Genomic DNA, 20,711 nt, shown 5'->3' with positions numbered 1-20,711 from the left:
TTTATATCTGCAACCGTCCCGCCTTAGGCTCGTAACAAGTTAGCTATTACTGTGATCTCATCCTAGCTGCAACAATGCATGGGGAATAATGATGAGAAGGCCATTTTCAAAAAGAAAACACGTCTAAGGTAAAGATGATTCGGGTAAACGCAGCACATAAAAGGTTGAATGTTCCTTTAAGGGAAACTATGACTGTTGCATATATGAATACTGACACACGTGCAAATTTACTGTTCACCAGGAAGCAATAATTTAACTCACACCAGAATAGGCTTAGATTAAAGTTGTATTGACAAAATATTTTAAACTGTAACAAACAAAATGAAGTAAAGGGCCCATGTCACATATATATTAATTAGCCTCTAGTGTGTACATAATTGTTGGAGCTCATTGTTGTGTAATCAATCTGGTTTGCTTCACTTAATTTATTCACGGTACCAAACAATTCTGCCTGAAAACAGTCCAGGTGAAGCATAAGTGAATATTCAAGGACGAGGTATCACAAACTTTCTCTAAGGTTGTGTGATAACTAGCTAATTAAAATTTATCTGCCCATTCTCTGTGAGACCAAAGTTTGCGTGAGGATTCATGTTCTTCTGCTGTGTTTGTTATCCATTTCTATTTTCCTTTTCCTCCTTCTTCCTCCAAAACACCTGCACTCTCTCCAGAAAGTGGCTACCCCCAAACTCTCTAGAATGCTCCTTGTTAATATAAACAAGGCAAATCCCATTGTCTGTTACAATAAGCCTAACTTAATCAACTGAATTATTATTTTAAACAGCTAAAAAAGAGTAATATTCCATCGTACAATATAATTAAAGGAACACGATGCATATTGACAAAATCTACATAAGATCAAATACCCAACAGCATAACTGCATTAATACAATAAAGCATAGTCTTAAACCAGGGATATTACATCTCTGCAATAGAAGGTGATTGGTTCCAGCAATACTTAAGAAACATGAGTTCCATCCAGAGGGAGATTTTTCAGTCCATCTCTCAAGTGGGCATAACATATCTATTTAAAGAATAATCATGGAGATTGGGTTTTATGGTACAACTATCTCTCAGCCAAGATCTAACCAAGAGGCCAGGCTATGTGTCCACTATTCTCTTGTTAGCAATGGGATCATTCAAATGAGTGCATTAATCGGCTAAATGATGCATAAGGGTTGACTGAGGCGTCCTTCAGAAGTCCATTTTGCAGTGAAGCATCTACTACATACTCTTCTCTACTCATGGGCCCCAAGAAGTGGTGGAAAATGAAAACCACTGTCGGTGCTGCCAGCTTCAGGACATGGGCCCAGTCACCCACCAGAGAAATACGAGCAACGACTCTTCAGTCCAGAACACCTCCTGGATCACGTGGCTCCTTTAGACACACCTGCAGCATCAACACTGAGATCCCAGGAGCAAGCATTGTCAAAGAATAATAACAGATCTGGAAATCAAACCCGAGGGTGCGCTGAACTTTTACATTGGAAACCATTGATTAGAATCCAAACCTGCATTTCTAAGTTTCCAGAGGTAACAGAAACCAGTTAGGTACACGTTTTCCCTACTAAACCTTGTCAGAAACAGGACTCTCTATCAGTAGTATAGCTATTTGTCAAAGCTGTCATATTTTTAATGTGTCTGAATATTTTAAAACTATTAAAATGACACCACTGTATCTGTGTGGAGTTTGCTCATCTTCTCTATGACTATGCATGTTTCTCCACGGCTCTCCTCTTTCCTTCCACATCTCAAAGGTTAAGTGGATACTACATATTTCCCTTTAGTGTAGGCACATGACAAAAGAGTCAGAAAGGTGAACTGATGGATATGTGAGAGAGAATATGTTGCAGGGTTACAGGGAATTCAGAATGGAACTGATGAGGTTGCACCGCTGGGAACAGCATGGGCTCAACAGGCCAAATTGGCTTCTTCTGTGTCAGTAATACAGTAAGCAAATGTCATTTTGCTGTCTGTGGAGGGACTACCACATGCAAGTTTTTATATAACAACATTAACTACTCTCCAATAAGTACTTATTGGAGCTAAACTACTTCAGTATATGCTAATGATAACGCAAAAACGTCTGTGTTATTGCATGTATTTTCTTTTTTAATCTGTTTGGTGATACCACACCGTATAAAACTTAAATATAAACCTCCAGTTATATAGGGCATTAGGAATAAACATCTTAAGTACTGGGTATAGGAATGATCTCCTTACTTAAAGGAGGCTGTTAATGCACAGGAAACAGTTCAGAGAAGATTTACTGCATTGACACAGGATTGAAGTGGTTGTCTTATGAGGAAAGTGTGAAACTTTTAAGATATTGAGGGCTTTTGACATAGTGGATGTAGATAGGATGCTTTCCCTTGTTGTAGAATCTTGAACTAAGGGCCATTGCTTAAAAAAAAATTGGAGAGGTCAAAAACAGAGACATTTTTCTCACAGAACACCATGATTCCTTGAAACTTCTTGTTAAAAGGAGGGATTTCCAAGACTGTTGGATTTTTAAGGCAGAGGTAGATACTTCATGAGCAAGGGAGTGAAAGGTTTTGGAATGTGCAGTTCATCAAGATCTGATAAAATGGTAAAACAGATTTGAGGGTTAGTGGCTCACTCCTCCTCCTACTTTCGAGTTCAGACATTCATAACTGGAGTCACATTTCTGCAATTTCTTCCTAGAAGGTATTAATTAATTAGCTTTTAAGGCAGGGCAATATATTCATGGTCATTTTTGCTGGCACCAACTTTGTTTTTATCTCCAGCCCACTGCTCTCTTCCCTCTATACCCATGACTGTGTGGCTCGGAACACCATCTATAAGTTTGCTGAGGACACAATTATTGTTGGCAGAATTTCGGATGGCGACAAACAGGCATACAGGGGTGAGATTGATCAGCTGGTTGTGTGGTGTTGCAGCAACAGCCTTGTACTCAACGTCAGTAAGACCAAGGGATTGATTATAGGATGGGGAAGTCAAGGCATGCACCTCGTTGAGGTATCAGAATTAGAAAGAGTGAGTAGTTTCAAGTTCCTGGGTGTCAACATCTCTGAGGATCTATCCTGGACCCAACATATCGATGCAATTAAAAGAAAGCATGACAGCAGCTACATTACATTTGGAGTTTGAAGAGAATTGGTGTGTTACCAAAGACACTCACAAATTTCTGCAGCTGTACTGCGTAGAGCATTCTAACTGGTTGCATCGCTGTCTGGTATGTAAAGGCCACTGTGCAGGATTGAAAAAAGCTGCAGAAAGTTTTAAGCTCAGCCAGTTCCATTATGGGCACCAGCTTCCCCAGCATCTAGAACACCTCCAAAAGGTGATGCCTCAAAAAGGTAGCACCCTTCATTAAGGACCCCCCTCCCCCCCAATCACCCAGGACATGCCCTCTTCTTATTGCTACCATCATGGAGGAGGTACAGGAGCCTGAAGACACACACTCAACATTTCAGGAACAACTTGTTCTGTTCCCCATCAGATTTCTGAATGGATAATGAACCCATGAACACTTACTCATATTTTCTCTCTTTTGCACTACTTAATTTATTTTTATATATACTTATTGTAATTTATAGCTTTATTATAGTGTACTGCTACATACTGCTGCCACAAAACAACAAATTCCATGACATTTGCCAGTGATATTAAACCTGATACATATTCTGAAATTCGCAGTGTTGGTATTTGGTTAGATTACAGGTACAAGCACATAATCACTGGATGATCTGAAATTTTATTACCAGCTTTGAAACTGGACATCACTGGACAAACAAGAGGCACTTTATGCTAAGGTTTTAAAATAATTGATATGCATTAGACAAATATTTTGGAGCTTCCCTTAATTAATCTCATAAAGGCCACAGATTTGTGAAATGCTTGCACTGGAAATTAAATAAGCAGAGCACATCGCATGTTGGTGGAAATTATGTAGGTTTTGTCAATTGAATCAGGTGGGTATCATGTCTTTTTCTCATTTTATGTTTTATCTTTTACTTATTGGCATTTACATTAAATCTGTTTCAAACACATGTTCAATTCTTGTAGTTTTTATTTATTGGACTATCACCATAAAAGTGCTCTAACATTTAGCAGATTCCTATAGTCCCTATTCTTGTAGGCAAGATTCTGAACTTGTGTCTGTCAGTCGTTTATGTTTGCATATTTGGGGGGGGTGTGAGCCATAATGTGGCACATAGTTTTATTTGAATGTCAATGTAAATGCTTCCAGAGATAGAGATATGTAAAACATAGTCAAATAAAGCTAGGGTTCAGAAAAAGGAATTGTGAAACTCTGAGCATATTTTTGAACAATCATTATAAAAGCGCTACTCTTAAATTCTTAAATAAAGTTTCTAACTTCACTTAGTGACACAATTGATAACTAGAACCACGAGCTAGTGGAATTATTTTATATATTAAAGAGGGTTTCTAAATGTTGTGAGTAATGTATAAGAGAAATAAGTTGATTAAACTGTACTAGATTCAAAGGGAGCAGTAATTAATTTGTAATTACACTCTGCAAAACATTGATTATATAAGTGTCAACATTTTTCTCAACAATCAAAACTTTGACGGGTACAATGTTTGAACCACAAAGTGTAACTAAAAATTACATACTCACAAAAATATTATTATACATATGTACTTTTCCCCTGTTGTGTGTTTTAATAGCTTGTAAACTCTTCACTCTTCACATAAAGGCCTTGGGTTCTTCCCAAACAGTGGGTTTGTACCCTTGCCTGAAGTAGTTTAAAATGCAATCATTGTATTTAAAATTAGGAGCAAAATTCAGCAGGTTATTTGATGAACCCAACATCCTTGCACACAATTTTTAACAGGAGTTCATGACAAAAATATTGTCAACAAAATTGCTGCTATGTAGCCCAATATTACAACAGCAACTGCTTCAAAATTGCACAATTGTTGCTATTAAATCTGACAACATCCTCACTACTACATTAACTTATTCACATGACATTAACTGAATATCTTAGCATAAATGCACCTGTAATTAATTGGTTATTCTCAGCAGATGGCTCACAATTATGTGGCATGGCACCAAACCATAAAAAGCAAGTCGATTTCATATTCAGTCTCTGATCTGAGTTAGTATGACCAATTTTTCAATGTGTGGATGTCCAATAAGTATAATATTTTCCATGCTTAAATCTTTAAATTTCCCTTCCATTGTACTTCTGAATAGTAATTTCACAACCGCTAAATTTCATTCATAAAATTAAAACCCATGGGATTAAAGAGGCAGAGATTGTGCAAGTACAAAATTGAAGACCTAATAAAAGAAATTTCAGATTGATTCCCAGAAATGGGGAGAACATTATAAGGAGACAACATACTGACTGGGCCTACAAAATAATTTAGAAGAACGAGAATTGATCTCGTCAAAACATGACAAATTCTTACGGGCTTAACAAGGTAAGATGCATATATGATAATTTTTCTTGCTGCAACTTCTAGAATCATGTGTCACAGCATCAAAATAAGGAATCAACCATTTAGGACTCAAATGCAAAGATTTTTTTCCACCCAGAGGGTAGAAAATCTTTGAAATTTCCTATCTATGAGATGAACATACATACAAGTTGCTAGATGAACTCAACTCAGAGGGAAAACAAACAGGCGATGTTTTGAGTCTGACTCTGTTGTATATTAAATATTTAAGTAAAATTTGAGTAATCTTGTATACATACAGTGGTTGATTAAGCATTCTTGTTCGTTTAAATAATTCATTCCGAGTTATATGTATAAATATGTGAACTGCATACGTCATAATGCAACCACGTGATGTGTGCGCACCTCGCTTAAAGTAAACACAAAGTTAGACTTGCATTCCTGGACTCCCGTGTCTCTCTTTGATTTAGTTTAATGTTTATTCGTTACAAAACATAACAGACTCACTGAGTTCCTCCAGCGTTTTGTGTGTGTGCATTGATCCAGATTTCCAGTATATTCAATCTCTCTTGTATTTACCCATAAGATCGTACAATTGCTGAATATATCCAAAGCAGAGATTGATATGGTTTTTTTTGGATATTAAGAGAAACAAAGAAATATAAGGTTAGTACAAGAAGGTTACACTGAGGTTACAAATTAGCCATGAACTTATCAAACGGTAGTGCAAGTACCAGGAGCCAAATGAATTACCCCTGTTTTCTATGACTTTATGTGCTTGAAAAGGTGGTTAACATTCATTTTTCAGGTAGGATAAAAATTGGGAGTGATATCTCCAATTAGTGGATATTTCTTGATTCTGTTTATGATCTGTACTTGTATCATTTCAAATTCCATAGCTGAAAACAAAACTCAGATATCAAATGATGGAGAAAGGGGTAGCAACAGACCTCAAGAAGACATTAATAAACTTACGATATTGTTGAACACAAAGTGAATGAAAGTTAGCAGAAATGTGTAAAGGTATGAAAATTGTTGGGAAGAGTGAAAAGAGATTATAAATCAAATGATACAGTTCTACCCTCAGGGTTAGAGTTATGCAGCACAGAAACAGGCCTTTGGGTGAATTTAACCAATGTGCCTATCTGAGTTAGTCCCATTTTCCTTAATTTGGCGCAAGTCCCTCATAAACTTTCCTGTCATTCACGTGTCCAAATGCCTTTTAAATTTTGTAATTGTATGCGTGTGTATCACTTCCTCTGGCAGCTTGTTTCATACATCCACTATCCTCTGTGTGGAAAATCGTCCCTCTCAGTTCCCTTTAAATCTTCCCCCTCTCACCTTAAAATTATGCAATCTAGAAAACAAGAAGTTACATGAAACCTTTAAAGCATTGTTGAAGCCCCTGGCAGTGTATTGGATTCATGTTGAGACTCAAACTGAGAAATATAACTAAAGAACTGAATGCAAAGACACTTACCAGAATGGTAACAAAGACGAAAGCTGCATGGAGGTCGAAAAGTGTATGCTGTTCAGATCATTACTCTACCGAGATAATCATGAATCAATTTTCCTGATTGACAACAATAAGGTATATAAAGGTAAAGGGAAGATTTTGATTGCAGTGTGAAAAGTCAGGAAGGTTTTGATAAAGTAAATAAGAAACTATTCAGCAGCAGAATGGGTGCTAACCATTTAATGTAATGGCAAAAGGACCAGAGACGACGTGCGAGAAAAGATTGCAGAGTGAATTATAATGATCTTCACGGGCGAAGGAAACAGATTTGATAATAACTTCAAATGGAAATTGGAAGAATTTATGAAGCCTCCGCACTATTGAGGTCATCTTCAAAAGGCGATTCCTCAAGAAGATGGCTTCCATCGGTAAGGACGCTTGCCATCCAGAACACGCCCTCTTCTTATTACTGCCATCATAGAGGAGCCTGAGGCCAAATACTCAACATTTCAGGCACAGCCTTTTTATCAGATTTCTGAATCCATGAACCCTACCTCACCACTTGCTCTCTTCATGCGTTACTTATTTACCTTGTTATAGTTTTTATTGTAACTTACAGTTTTATTTTTATGTGTTGCACTATACTGCTGCCACAAAACAACAGATTTCATGGCATATGCATGTCTGTGATAATAAGCCTGATTCTGAAGTTATGGAGGAAGCATAGTGGAATAAAACTAATTAGATAGCTTTGCTAAAGATTTGGCTCAAGCTCACTGGATTCGAATAGCACCCTTTCAAGCAATATCATACTACAGCTCTGACGCTGGTGGTCATTACAGTCTTTGTAAACAAAATGCTTACTGCGGAATACCCAACCCTATTCACCCAATGGAAATGTGTAAACAAGTTGTGAAAGCATCACACTGATCATTTACTCCATACTTATATCTGCTCAGTGACTGTAGTTTCCAAAATTATCCCCTTCACTGGCACACTGGCTGCCAATCCCCTCTCTCCACTGGGTAGATGGTCATGGAGGAGCAAGACGAATCATTATTCCTCTGCAAACTGTAAGTTAGATGGGTGGCAGTCCTATTTCTGGCAATTGGGGGTGGGGATGGCAGATGAGGAACATTACAAAGGAAAGCATATTTCACAGAAAATGAATTTGGGGTTATTTGGCAAGATGTTTTATAATTAAAACTGTGTGTTTCAAAGCATACGAACTAACTCCCACAGAAAGCACATCTGTCACAGAGAAATCTGTGACATAATCAATAACATATCTCCATGTTTATTATCAAAGGAACAAAGAAGGATGTGAGACAGAGGTTCAAACAAAATTATTACCACAAACCACCAAATGCAGAGACTGTATGGTGGGGGGAGGAATACCACAAGTGCAAAATCTTTGACATGCCGAGGAAGTCGTGGTCCTGCTTTATTTCCTGGAGGTCATCCTAATAAAGGAAGGGAAGCACAGTCTCGTCACTGGAAAAGATGAAACTGGAAAAAGAGCTATTTATGGGTTCTAAATCAGGCTGAGTAACAAACATGATGAGAAATGTAGCTATTTTATTTTCCTGAACCGCTGCTAATGTTTTTGTTAAAATAATTTGAAAAATTAAAACTAAAATTAAACATGATACCAACCAAAAAGTTGCAGGTTGTATCATTACACTGTCTCAGAATTTAATGTTACTGTTATTGTACAGTATATGAAAATCTATACATAAACAAAAAATGTACAGGAATGGTGGAGAGAACGCAGAGTTTGTAAAGATCACTGTAAAACATGGGAAAATGCACATTTTGGAGTGTATTTGTGGGAGTAAGAACATTTTCTATGATAAAAACAATTTTCTTAAGGAAGCTACTGGGATGAAATTCCATAAGCACCATTGATACCTAACATTGTTCACATGTATCAAAAGACACATTCATGCCCACTGAGGATGGCTGAACTGTAATCAGCTTTGTTGATGCTTCCACATCTAAGTTTAGGGCACTAATAGGAGAGATACTAAGTCTACATCAAGCTAAACCTAGTTCCATAAAGTCAGGATCTGGAAGGGCATGTGAAGCTGCTGAATAGAGGGAGGATTGCAGACGAAGGAAGAACAGGGTAGTGTTGGCGATCATTAGTTGGGATTAGAAGTGAATATTCAGAAAACCACAAAAGAAGAAGAAACACACAGCAGCAACCCAGGTAAGGTCCAGCCCTCTTTAGCCAAAATCAAAGAAGGCTTCGATCTCCAGTCCAGCCACAGGCCTCACCTGCATGAGTGACACAAGGATACGGACTGCACATTCTTTCACATCTCAGCAAATCCCTGGCGGCTTCCGTGTATATGTATGCTATATACATCAGAGCTTCCCAAACTATTTTGGGTTACTGTCCCTTGGCTCCCAGACCACATCCCCAGTGCCCACGTCTCCCTTTTCAGCCATTCCATAAAAACTATAAAGAATCTTGAGTTAAAATGCACAGTGAAATAGGAACTGCAAAATTCAAAGCAGTGACAAATAATTGCAAAGCTTACCCAAATCTATTTAAAGCTACAAATAAAATTATCTCTTTGTTTAATTACAGTAAAAGCAATTTTTGTCAATAATTCACTGCTCCCTTGCCTTTTCACCTTTCAGTGAGATGGGTGGGCTTGGTGCAGAGAGATCAGCATCTCAACGTCGGGCTGAATGTCACTCAGAAGAATCTCAGATCCCCTCATTCAGTGATTTGCAGTCTGTTTCATTGCTTTGAAACAAGTTGGATGACTGCATTGAAACCATGTTCCACTAAGCATGATGTTGGAAAGGTAATAAAGAAGACCTTGGCCTTTTCACACTGTGCAGGGTAGCATTTAGAGATTTCTTCCTGCAACCAGAAGTTGATATGATATTTTGAACCTCGGCTTCAGCTCGAAGTATTTTGTAGTGAGATCAGTTCATCCTCCATTATTGTTAATAATTCTTCATTACAAGTGTCTAGGAATGAATTTATAACCCAGTCTGGAACTTGGATCGAGCAGGGATTCTAAAATCTCTCACCCAGGTGGGCACAGTATACTTGAAAATCATCATCTGTTAGTTTTTCTTTCTCTTCCAACTCAGAGAGGCTCGGAAAATGAAAAAAGTCACAACAGCTAATGTTGCACTTAAATAGGGTTAACTTGGACGGAAATGTGAAAATGACTGATCTGATTTTGATAAGTCTCTTTCTACACCCATGCCTTTGTAGCTAGACACAGCTCAAATGTCATATATAAATTTGCAGATGATACATTGTTGCTGGCAGGATTTCAGATGGTGACAAGAGGGTGTACAGGGGTGAGATATTTCAGCTAGTTGAGTGATATTGCAGCAACAACCTTGCACTCAACATCAGTAAGAACAAAGAAATGATTGTGGATTTCAGAAACGGTAAGGCGAGGGAAAACAGACCAGTCTTTATAGAGGGATCAGAAGTGAAAAGAGTGAGCAATTTCAAGTTCTTGGGAGTCAATATCTCTGAGGATTTATCCTGGACCTAACATATCAATGCAGCTACAAAGAAGGCATGACAGTGGTAAATTTCATTAGGAGTTTGAGGAACTTTGGTATGTAACCAAAGACACTCGCAAGTTTTTACAGATGTATCGTGGAGAGCATTCTAACTGGTTGCATCATCATCTGGGATGGTGAAGGGTCGGGGTGGTCGGAGGTGGTACTGCACAGGATTGAAATAAGCTGCAGAGAGGTGTAAACTTAGTCATATCCATCACAGGCACCAACCTCTGAAGTATCCAGGACACCTTCAAAAAATGGTGCCTCAAAAAGGTGACGTCCATCATTAAGGACCCCCACCACCCAGGACATGCCTTGTTTTCATTGTTACCATCAGGAAGGTTCAATGAAGAATGCAGGAAGGAATACTGAGAACAACACCAGGCATACCTCAATGTGACGCATCACCTGGTGAAGCCATAATACAGGACTACTTGCATGCCAAACACCATAAGCAGCAAGAAGCAGACAGAGCTAAGAGGTCCTACAACCAACGGATCAGATCTAAGCTCTGTAGTCCTGCCACATCGAGCTGTGAATGGTGGTGGACAATCAAACAACTCGCTGGCAGAGGAGGCTCCACATCCTCAATGATAGAGGAGCCCAGCACACCAGTGCAAAAGAGAAGGCTGAGGCATTTGCAACAATCTTCAGTCAGAAGTGCCAAGAGGATGATCCAGCTTGGCCTCCTCCAGAAGTCCCCAGCATCCCAGATGTCAGTATGCGATCAGTCCGATACACTCCATGTGATATCCCGAAGTGGCTGAAAGCACTGGATACTGCAAATGTTCTGGGCCCAGTCAAAATCCTGGCAATAGTCTTGAAGACTTGTGCTCCAGAACCTGCCACACCACTAGCCAAGCTGTTCCAGTACAGTTACAACACCAGCATCTACCGGGCAATGTGAAAAATTGCCCAGGTATGTCCTGTACACAAGAAACAGGACAAGTCCAACCCAGCCAATTACCCTCTCAATCATCAGCAAAGTTGTGGAAGGGGTCATGCTCACCTACTCGGAAATAACCTGCTTACGGACGCCCAGTTTGGGTTCCGGCAAAGCCACTCAGCTCCTGACCTCATCATCTCCTTGGTCCAAACATGGACCAAAGGGATAAATACTAGAGGTGAGAGTGATAGCCCACAACATCAAGGCAGCATTTAACTGAGTATGGCATCAAGGTCCCTAGCTAAAATGGAGTCAATGGGAATTAGATGGAAAACCCTCTGCTGGTTGGAATCAGACCTGTCACAAAGGTGGTTGTGGCGGTTGGAGGTCAATTATCTCATCCTCAGGACATCACTGTGGGAGTTCCTTAGGGAAGTATCCTAGGACCAACCGTCTTCAGCGGCTTCGTCAATGACCTTTCCTCCGTCATAAGGTCAGAAGTGGGGATGTTTGCAGATGACTGCACAATGTTCTGTACTATTAGTGACTCCTCAGATAGTGAAGCAGTTCATATCCAAATGCAGAAGGACCGGGACAATATCCAGCCTTGGGATGACAAGTGGCAAGTAACATTCGAGCCACACAAGTGCCAGGCAATGATCATCTCCAACAAGAGAGGCTCTAACCATCATCGCTTGACATTCAGTGGCATCACCATCAACATCTTGGGGGCTACAATCGATTTGAAACTAAACTGGTCTAGCCATATAAACACCATGGCTACCAGAGCAGTTAAAGGCTAGGAATCTAGTGTGTAACTCACCTCTGACTCCCCAAAGCCAGTCCACCACTCGCCTGGATGAGTGCAGCTCCATCAACACTCAAGAAGCTTGACACAAGCCAATGCAAGGATTGGTATCCCTTCCACAACCATCCAATCCCTCCGCCATCGATGGACAGTTGCAGTAGTGTGTACTGTCTACAAGATGCACTGCAACAGAATCAGGTTTATTATCACTGGCATGTGTTGTGAAATGTGTTAACTTAGCAGCAGCAATTCAATGCAATACATAATCTAGGAGAAAAAAAAAGTAAAATTAAATAAATAAGTAAATCAATTACAGTATATGTACATTGAATAGATTAAAAATCGCGCAAAACAGAAACAATATATATTTAAAAAGTGCGGTAGTGTTCATGGGTTCAATGTCCAATTAGGACTTGGATGGCAAAGGGAAAGAAGCTGTTCCTGAATCACTGAGTGTGTGCCTTCAGGCTTCTGTATCTCCTACCTGATGGTAACAATGAAAAGGGCATGCCCTGGGTGCTGGAGACCCTTAAAAATGAACACACCAAAGTTCCTAAGGCAGCATCTTCCAGACTCATGACCACTACCATCTAGAAGGGCAAGAACAGCAGATACCCAGGGACACTACCGCTTGGAAATCCTCCTCCAAGTCACGCACCATCCTGACTTGGAAACATATCGCCGTTCCTTCGTAATTGCTGGGCCAAGTTCATGGAATTCCCTCCCTAACAGCACAGTGGGTGTACCTACACCTTAGAGACTGCAGCGGTTCAAGAAGGCAGCTCATCACCACCTACTCAAGGGCAACTAGAGATGGGCAATAAATGCTGGCTTAGTTGGCGATGCCCACATCCTATAAGTGAATAAATAAAAAAAGGAGGTACCTGAAGGCACACACCCAATGATTCAGGAACAGCTTCTTCCCCTCTGCCATCCGATTTTTGAATGGACATTGAACCCATGAACAGTACCTCAATACTTATTAAAATATATTTTTGCACTACTTATTTGATTTAAGTATTTAATATATATATATATGCTTACTGTAATTCACATTTTTATCTGCTATTATGTACTGTATTACACTGCTGCTGCAAAAACAACAAATTTCACGACATATGGCAATGATATTAAACATGATTTTGATCCTGATTCATAACACTTTCTCATGCAATCAGATACACGGTCAGATACAATGTACAGTCAGGTATGCAATCAGATCAATGTGTATTAATAAGTCTGATGGCCTGGTGAAAGAAGCTGTCTTGGAGCCTGTTGGTCCTGGCCTTAATGCTGTGGAATCATTTGCCAGACGGTAGCAGCTGAAAGGGTTTGTGGTTGGGGCAGCTGGAGTCCCTGGTGATCCTCTGGGCCCTTTTTACACACTTGCTGCTGTAAATGTTCTGAATAGTGGGAAGTTCACATCCACAGATGCACTGGGCTGTCAGCACCACTCTCAGAAGTGCCCTGCGATTGAGGGTGGTACAGTTCCCGTACCGGGCGGTGACACAGCCAGCCAGGATGCTCTTGATGGTGTCCCTGTAGAAAGTCCCGAGGATCTGGGAACTCATGCCGAACTTCTTCAGCCGTCTTAGTGAAAGAGGTGCTGTTGTGGCACAGATGGCATGTACAGTCCAGATGAGATCTTCTGTGCTGTGTATACCGACGAATTTGAAACTACTCACCCCCTCAACCACAGTCCTATTGATGTTATAGGGGCTAGCCTGTCTCTGTTCCTCCTGTAATCCACGATCAACTCCTTTGTTTTTTTTTGACATTGAGGGAGAGGTTGCTTTTTTGACAGTGCTGTGTCAGCGCATTGACTTCTCTGTAGGCTGTCTCATCGTTGTTGGATAATAAGGCACATCAATATCATGTCATCTGCAAATTTGATCAGCAGATTAGAGCTGCGTGAGGCAACACAGTCATGGGTTATTTTTACTCTGGATGTCCAGTCCCTAGACACCGCCATCCCCCACCAGGAAGGCTTCAAAGCTCTCCATTTCTTTCTGGATACCAGACCTGACCAGTTCCCATCCACCACCATCTAGCGGAACTTGTCATCGCTCTTAATTATTTCTCCTTTGGCTTCTCCCACTCCCTTCAAACAAAAGGTGTAGCCATGGGCACTCGCTATGCCTGTTTGTCGGCTACGTGGAACAGTCTATGTTCCAAGCCTACATGGTGACCATCCAGTACTTTTCCTATGCTACATCGACAACTGCATTGTTGCTGTTTCCTGCACCCATGCAGATCTTGTCGACTTCATCATCTTTGCCTCCAACTTCCACCCTGCCCTCAAATTTACCTTGTCCATTTCCAACACCTCCCCTTTCTCAATCTCTCTGCCTCTATCTCTGGAGACAGTTTATCTACTGATGTCTATTATAAACCCATAGACTCTCACAGCTGCCTGGACTGTACTTCTTCCCACCCTGTTACTTGTAAAAATGCTGTCTCCTTCTCTCAATTCCCATCTCCACTCCATCTGCTCTCAGGATGAGGCTTTTCATTCCAGAACGAAGGAGATATCCTCCTTCTTCAAAGAAACGAGCTTCCCTTCTTCCACCATCAATGCTGCACTCAACCACATTTCTATTTTATGCACATCTGCTCTTACCTCATCCTCCCGCCACCCTACCAGGGATAGGGCTCCTCTTGTCCTCACCTACCACCCCACTAGCCTCCGCGTCCGGCACATAATTCTCCGCAACTTCCATCATATCCAATGGCATCTCACCATCAAGCACACCTTTCCCTCCCCCCACTTTCTGCTTTGCACAGGGATCGCTCCCTATGCAACTCCCTTGTCCATTCGTCCCCCCCCCCCCCCCCCATTGATCTCCTTCCTGGCACTTATCCCTGCAAGTGGTACAAATGCTACACATGCCCCTACACTTCCTTCCTCACTACCATTCAGAGCCCCAAACAGTCCGTCCAGGTGAGGCGACACTTTACCTGTGAGTCTATTAGGGTCATATACCGTGTCCAGTGCTCCTGGGGTGGCCTCCTGTATATCGGAGAGACCTGACATAGATTGGGAGACCGTTTCGCCAAGCATCTACGACTCCATCCACCAGAACAAGCGGGATCTCCCAGTGGCCACCCATTTCAATTCCACTTCCCATTCCTATTCCAATATGTCCATCCGTGGCCTCCTTCACTGTCGTGATGAGGCCACACTCAGATTTGCAGAACAGTACCTTATATTCCAACAGGGTAGCCTCCAACCTGACGACATGAACATCAATTTCTCAAACTTCCAGTAATGCCCCCCCCAATGCCTTACCATTCCCCATTTCCTTTCCCCTCTCTCACCTTATCTCCTTGCCTGCCATCACCTCCTTATGGTTCCCCTCCCCCTTTTCTTTCTTCCAGAGCCTTCCGGTTAAATTTCCCCATTCTCCAGCCCTGTATCTCATTCATCAATCAACTTCCTAGCTCTTTCCTCCATCTCTTCCTCTTCAGGTTTCACCTATCACCTTGTGTTTCTCTATCCCTCCCCCGTCTTTTAAATCTACTCCTCAGCTTTTTTTTCCAGTACTGCAAAAGGGTCTTGGTCCGAAACGTTGACTGTACTCTTTTCCTTAGATGCTGCCTGGCCTGCTGAGTTCCTCCAGCATTTTGTGTGTGTTGCTCAAGTTCCCAGCATCTGGAGATTTTCTCTTGATTGTGACAGTCAGGAGTGTATAGGGAGTAGAGAAGAAGGTTCAGGACACAGAGATTTCATTAAAATTCACAAATAACTCTGACAAATAAGCAATGTCATGCCTAATATTCTTGAGTTGATTACTGAATGAAGCACTCGAGTCTTCAAAAATTTTTATCACAGTTTTAAAAAAGCACATAAAAGTGTCTCAGGCAGTTTCCTTCTGAGAGTCACCTGACTTTTGTGTGCAACAGCAAGTATTGAAACAATTCGTCGTTCTCAATACAAAGCTCATGAAATAGTCGAGAGCTGGGAGCATGGGACTTGATTCCATTCATTTATCTACTTAGCGATACAGTGTGGAGTAGGCCCTTCCAGCTGTTTGAGCCATGCTGCCCCAGCAAATCCCGATAAACCCAATTAACCGCAATCTAATCACAGAACAATTTGCAATGACCAATTAACCTACCCAGTATGTCTTTGTACTGTGGGAGGAAACCAGAGCACCCGGAGAAATCCCAGGCATTCCATGGGAAGAAGAGCGCCGGAAGCGAACTCCGAACTCCAAAATGCCACAAGCTGTAATCACGTTGCGCTAACCACTACAGTATCATGGCACCATATTTACCGGTGTGATAACTGTTACTGGTGATTTCTGCAGCTGATCACTTAGGCTTTTGCAACAGGATGTTGACTGTGAATTAAACTGTTTTTACTCCCCCTGCAAATAACAAATCTTGAAACGTGTTTTCATCCTTTATAACGCAAGCATAACCAAGAAGCAAAGATATGTTGCCTGGCAAAGTTGACTCATCCAAACACAGACCAAATTCTGTTGTTCTAAATATGCTGCACAATGTATCTTCCACATTCTCAGATATTTCATCTAATAGTCCTTGAACACAGTTGTCACTGAACTGAGTTGCTTTATTCATTTGGTCCGGTGACTTCTGCAAAACTGTACTCAGAACCTCCCTTACTACTGGTTCATCTCCAACTTTAATGGGGCTTCCCAGATTTAGCAATGAAATGTATGAAGCATGAAACAATCACTGTATTGTCGTGAAGTAATGGAAAACATAAGAACATCAGATCATAAGACATAGAAGCAGAGTTAGGCTATTCAGTCCATCCGGTCTGCTCTGCCATTCCATCATGTCTGAATATCCTTCTCAATCCCATCATCCTGCCTTCTCCCCGTAACTTTTGACACCCTGACTAATCAAGAAACTCTCAATCTTTGCTTTAAATATACTTGTTGACTTGGCTTCCATAGCCGTCCTCGGCAAACCAAGTGAACCGTATCCACTGACTCTCCTTTGTCTATACTGTCTGTTATTTCCTCACAGAATTCCAACAGATTTGGCAGGCAAGATTTCCCCTTGAGGACACCATGCTGACTTTGGCCTACTTTACATTGTGCCTCCAAGTACCCTGGAACCTCATCCTTAATAATGAACTCCAAAATCTTAACAACCAGTGAAGTCAGGCTAACAGGTCTATAATTTCCCATCTTCTGTCTTCCTCCCTTCTTATAGAGTGGAGTGACATTTGCAATTTTCCAGTCCTCCAGAACAATTCTAGACTCTAGTGATTCTTGAAAGGTTATTACTAATGCCTCCACAATCTCTTACGTTTTTCAGAACCCTGGGATGCAGTCCATTTGTTCCACATGACTTATCTACCTTCAGATCTTTCAGCTTCTCAAGCACCTTCTCCTTAGTAATAGCAACTATTCACTTCTGCTCCCTGACATACTGCTAGTGTGTTCCACAGTAAAGACTGATGCAAAATACTTATTAAGTTTGTCTATTTCTTTGTCCCTCATTATTATGTTTCCAGCATCATTTTCCAGCAGTCTGATAACCACTCTTGCCTCTCTTTTACTTTGTATATATCTGGAAATACATTTGGTATCCTCTTTTATATTATTAGCTAGCTTATCTTTATATTTCATCTTTTCTCTCGTTATGGCGTTTTTAGTTGTCTTCTGCTGTTTTTAAAAGCTTCCCAATTATCTAACTTCCAACTAATTTTGCTAAGTTGTATGCCCTCTCTTTTGCTGTTATACTGTCTTTGACATCCTTTTCTGTCATCATTCTCCCTTTAGAATAGCTCTTCGCCTTTGTGACTTCTCTCTCCTGAATTATCCCCAGAAACTCTTTTATCATATGTGCTGGTGTTCTTTTCCAATCAGCTTTGGCTAGTTCCTCTCTCATGCCTCTGTAATTCACTCTACTCCTAGGTAATACTGATACGCCTGACTTCATCTTCTCCCTCTCAAAATGCAGGGTGAATGTGATCACTCTCTCCTAAGGGTTCCTGTACCTTAAGCTCTCTAATCAAATCTGGTTCATTACACAACACCCAATCCAGTATTGCCTTTCCACGAGTGGGCTCAATCACAAGCTGCACTAAAAATCCACCCTGTAAGCATTCTGCAAATTCCCTCTCTTGGGATCCAGCACCAACCTAATTTTCCCAGTCTACCTGCATATTGAAATCCTCCATGACTATTGTAACATTGTTCTTTTTACGTGCCTTTTTCTATCTCCCATTGTAATTTGTATCCCATATCTTACTGTATGTAATTCCCATCAGGGTCGTTTCAACCTTGCAGTTTCTTAATTCTACGCAGAATGATTTGACATCTTTTGATCATATGTCACTTCTTTCTAAGGGTTTTTTCTCATTTTTTACTAACAAAGCCATGCTTCCCCCTGCCTATCCTTTTGATACAATATGTATCCTTGGATATTAATCTCCCAACTATGATCTTCTTTCAACCACAACTCAGTGATGCCCACAATGTCATGCCTGCTAATCTCTAACTGTGCCACAAGATCATCTACTTTATTCCGTATACTGTATGAATTCAGTCCTGTATTCATCACCCTTTTCAATTTCTCTCCCATATTACACTGACCGCAATTTTGCCGTCATCTGCCTGTTCTTCCTTCAAGTCTCACTACACAATGCATCGACTTGTATACGAACAGCCCCATCCTCAGCCCTATCACTCCTGTTCCCATTCCCCTGCCAAATTAGTTTAGACCCTGCCCGATAACTCTAACAAACCTGTCCACAAGAATATTTGTTCTCTTTGGGTTCAGGTGTAACTTACTCTTTGTGTACAGTATAGGTTACACCTGAAACTCAAGTGGACACATATCCTTTTGTACAGGTCACACCTTCCCCAGAAGATATCCCAATAATCCAGAAACATGAAGCCCTGCCCCCTGCACCACTCCCTCAGCCACTCATTCAACTGTACTGTCATCCTAAACCTGTCCTAACTAGCACATGGTACTGGGTGTAATTCACAAATTCTCTGTAATCCTTGGAGGTCCTACTCTACAGCCTCTTTCCTAACTCCCTATACCAGCTGCACAGGATCTCCTCCCCCTTTCTACCCATGTCATTGGTGCCATTATGCACCAGTGTTTGGCTCTTTGCTCTCCCTCTTGAGAATCTTCTAGAGCCGCTCTGAGACATCCTGGACCCTGGCACCTGGGAGGCATCCTGGCTCCTGCAACCACAGAATCTCCTGTCCACCCCTTAACTATCGAGTCTCCTAACACTATCGCTCTGCCTGACTTCTCCCTTCCCTGCTGAGCCTTAGAACTGGCCACTGCCACTGGGCTGACAGCTGCTGTGCCCTGATAGGTCATCCTCCTAGCAGTGTCTAAAGGGGTGTACTCACTGCTGAGGGGAATAGCCACAGGGGAACCCTCCATTGACTGCTTACTGCCCTTATTTTTCCTAGTGGTCACCCATCTACCATCTGAAGCCTGCACTCTAGGTGTGACCATCTCAGTAAAAGTCCCATCTATGAGGGTTTCAACCTCCTAAATATTCCTGAGTACATCCAGCTCCAGCTCCAGTTCCATGACCTTGTCAGCCAGGAGCTGAAGTTGGGTGCATGTCCTGCTGATGTAGTCATCAGGGAGATGGTTAGGTAATCCCACATCTCACAGAAGGAACGTTCCACTGCCTTAACTACCATCCTGCTACATTTGTTATACCCCTAAGTTCTCAAACTTAAGTTCTAGCTTGTGCCTGTTCTTGCCAAAGCCTGGTCACTCTAATACTGCCCACTCCAACAAAGGCCACACCGCTTATACCTTCTTTCTTTTTTATTCTTTTGATTGTGCAATGTGGTAAAATTTCTAGATCCAGAACTTAAACCTGGATTTAGAATCAAAATCAGAATCAGAATCAGGTTTAATTTCACTGACATATGCTGTGAAATTTGTTATTTTATGACAGCAGTACAGTGCAACATGTAAAATGTACTATAACTATAAGAAATATTAATATAAAAAGATAAAACAAGTAGTACAAAGAGTGAGCAAAAAGTGTTCATGGGTTCATTGTTTGTTCAAAAATCTCATGGTGGAGTGGAATTCACCCTGCACTTTTTGGGCAATGGTATAGTGATTTCCTTTTGAAGTAGCTGGGAACCTCCCACAGCAGCAGTGAGAGATTGACAATGTCCAGTTGGTTGACACGAGTTCTCAGTGCCTTACTAAATACATTATCGTGGACTGACGCTCTGTGAGGGTTTGCCCTCTTGAAAGATGTTCTGACGTCAGCCTCTAAGACACAGGGTCTCCAGATGTTGCAGGGATTTGCACAGCTCCCTTTCAAAGCATGTATAAAAAGCATTGAGCACATCTGGGAGTGAAGCATCACAGTCATTTCTGATGTTAGAGTTTGTGTTCTTAGAAGTAATGGCTTGCAAGCCCTGTCAGAGTTAATGTGCATCCAATTCTGGAATCTTAACTAACATGCATAATCATGAGTTAACTATTCAGACAATCAGTAAGTCACTCCTTCAGGAACCCAGTAACCTTTTGCTGAATAAATGGAAATTACGTACAGAATGCACAAATATGCAATGATAAAACTTGCATGGGTGGATAACTGTAAGAGTCACTTAATAATTGAAGTT

The 20,711-nt window shown here is 41.1% G+C and overlaps 1 protein-coding gene across 4 annotated transcripts in view; it reads right to left on the bottom strand.

The window, feature by feature from the left end:
• The window catches only part of LOC140727656 (uncharacterized), a 124,516-nt gene that overhangs the window by 79,958 nt on the left and 23,847 nt on the right, over positions 1–20,711 (bottom strand). For 2 of the 4 annotated variants that reach the window (XR_012098890.1, XR_012098891.1), the window contains 2 exons: positions 12,124–12,291; positions 3,595–8,331 (listed from right to left, as the gene is read on the bottom strand). The exons of 1 other annotated variant lie outside the window; for it this stretch is intronic. Coding sequence is in view for 1 of the 3 variants with exons in the window: in XM_073045279.1 (XP_072901380.1) it covers positions 12,124–12,291 (168 nt within the window). In the remaining 2 variants the exon portion in view is untranslated. Of the gene's footprint in view, positions 1–3,594; positions 8,332–12,123; positions 12,292–20,711 lie in introns of those variants that run through there. One more of the 4 variants, XM_073045279.1, reaches the window with a different exon arrangement.

Source organism: Hemitrygon akajei, chromosome 5, assembly GCF_048418815.1.
Source record: "Hemitrygon akajei chromosome 5, sHemAka1.3, whole genome shotgun sequence".
In the NCBI taxonomy this organism is placed as follows: domain Eukaryota; kingdom Metazoa; phylum Chordata; class Chondrichthyes; order Myliobatiformes; family Dasyatidae; genus Hemitrygon; species Hemitrygon akajei.
Note: the sequence above shows the minus strand (reverse complement) of the source record. Positions and strands in the feature narration are given on the sequence as shown.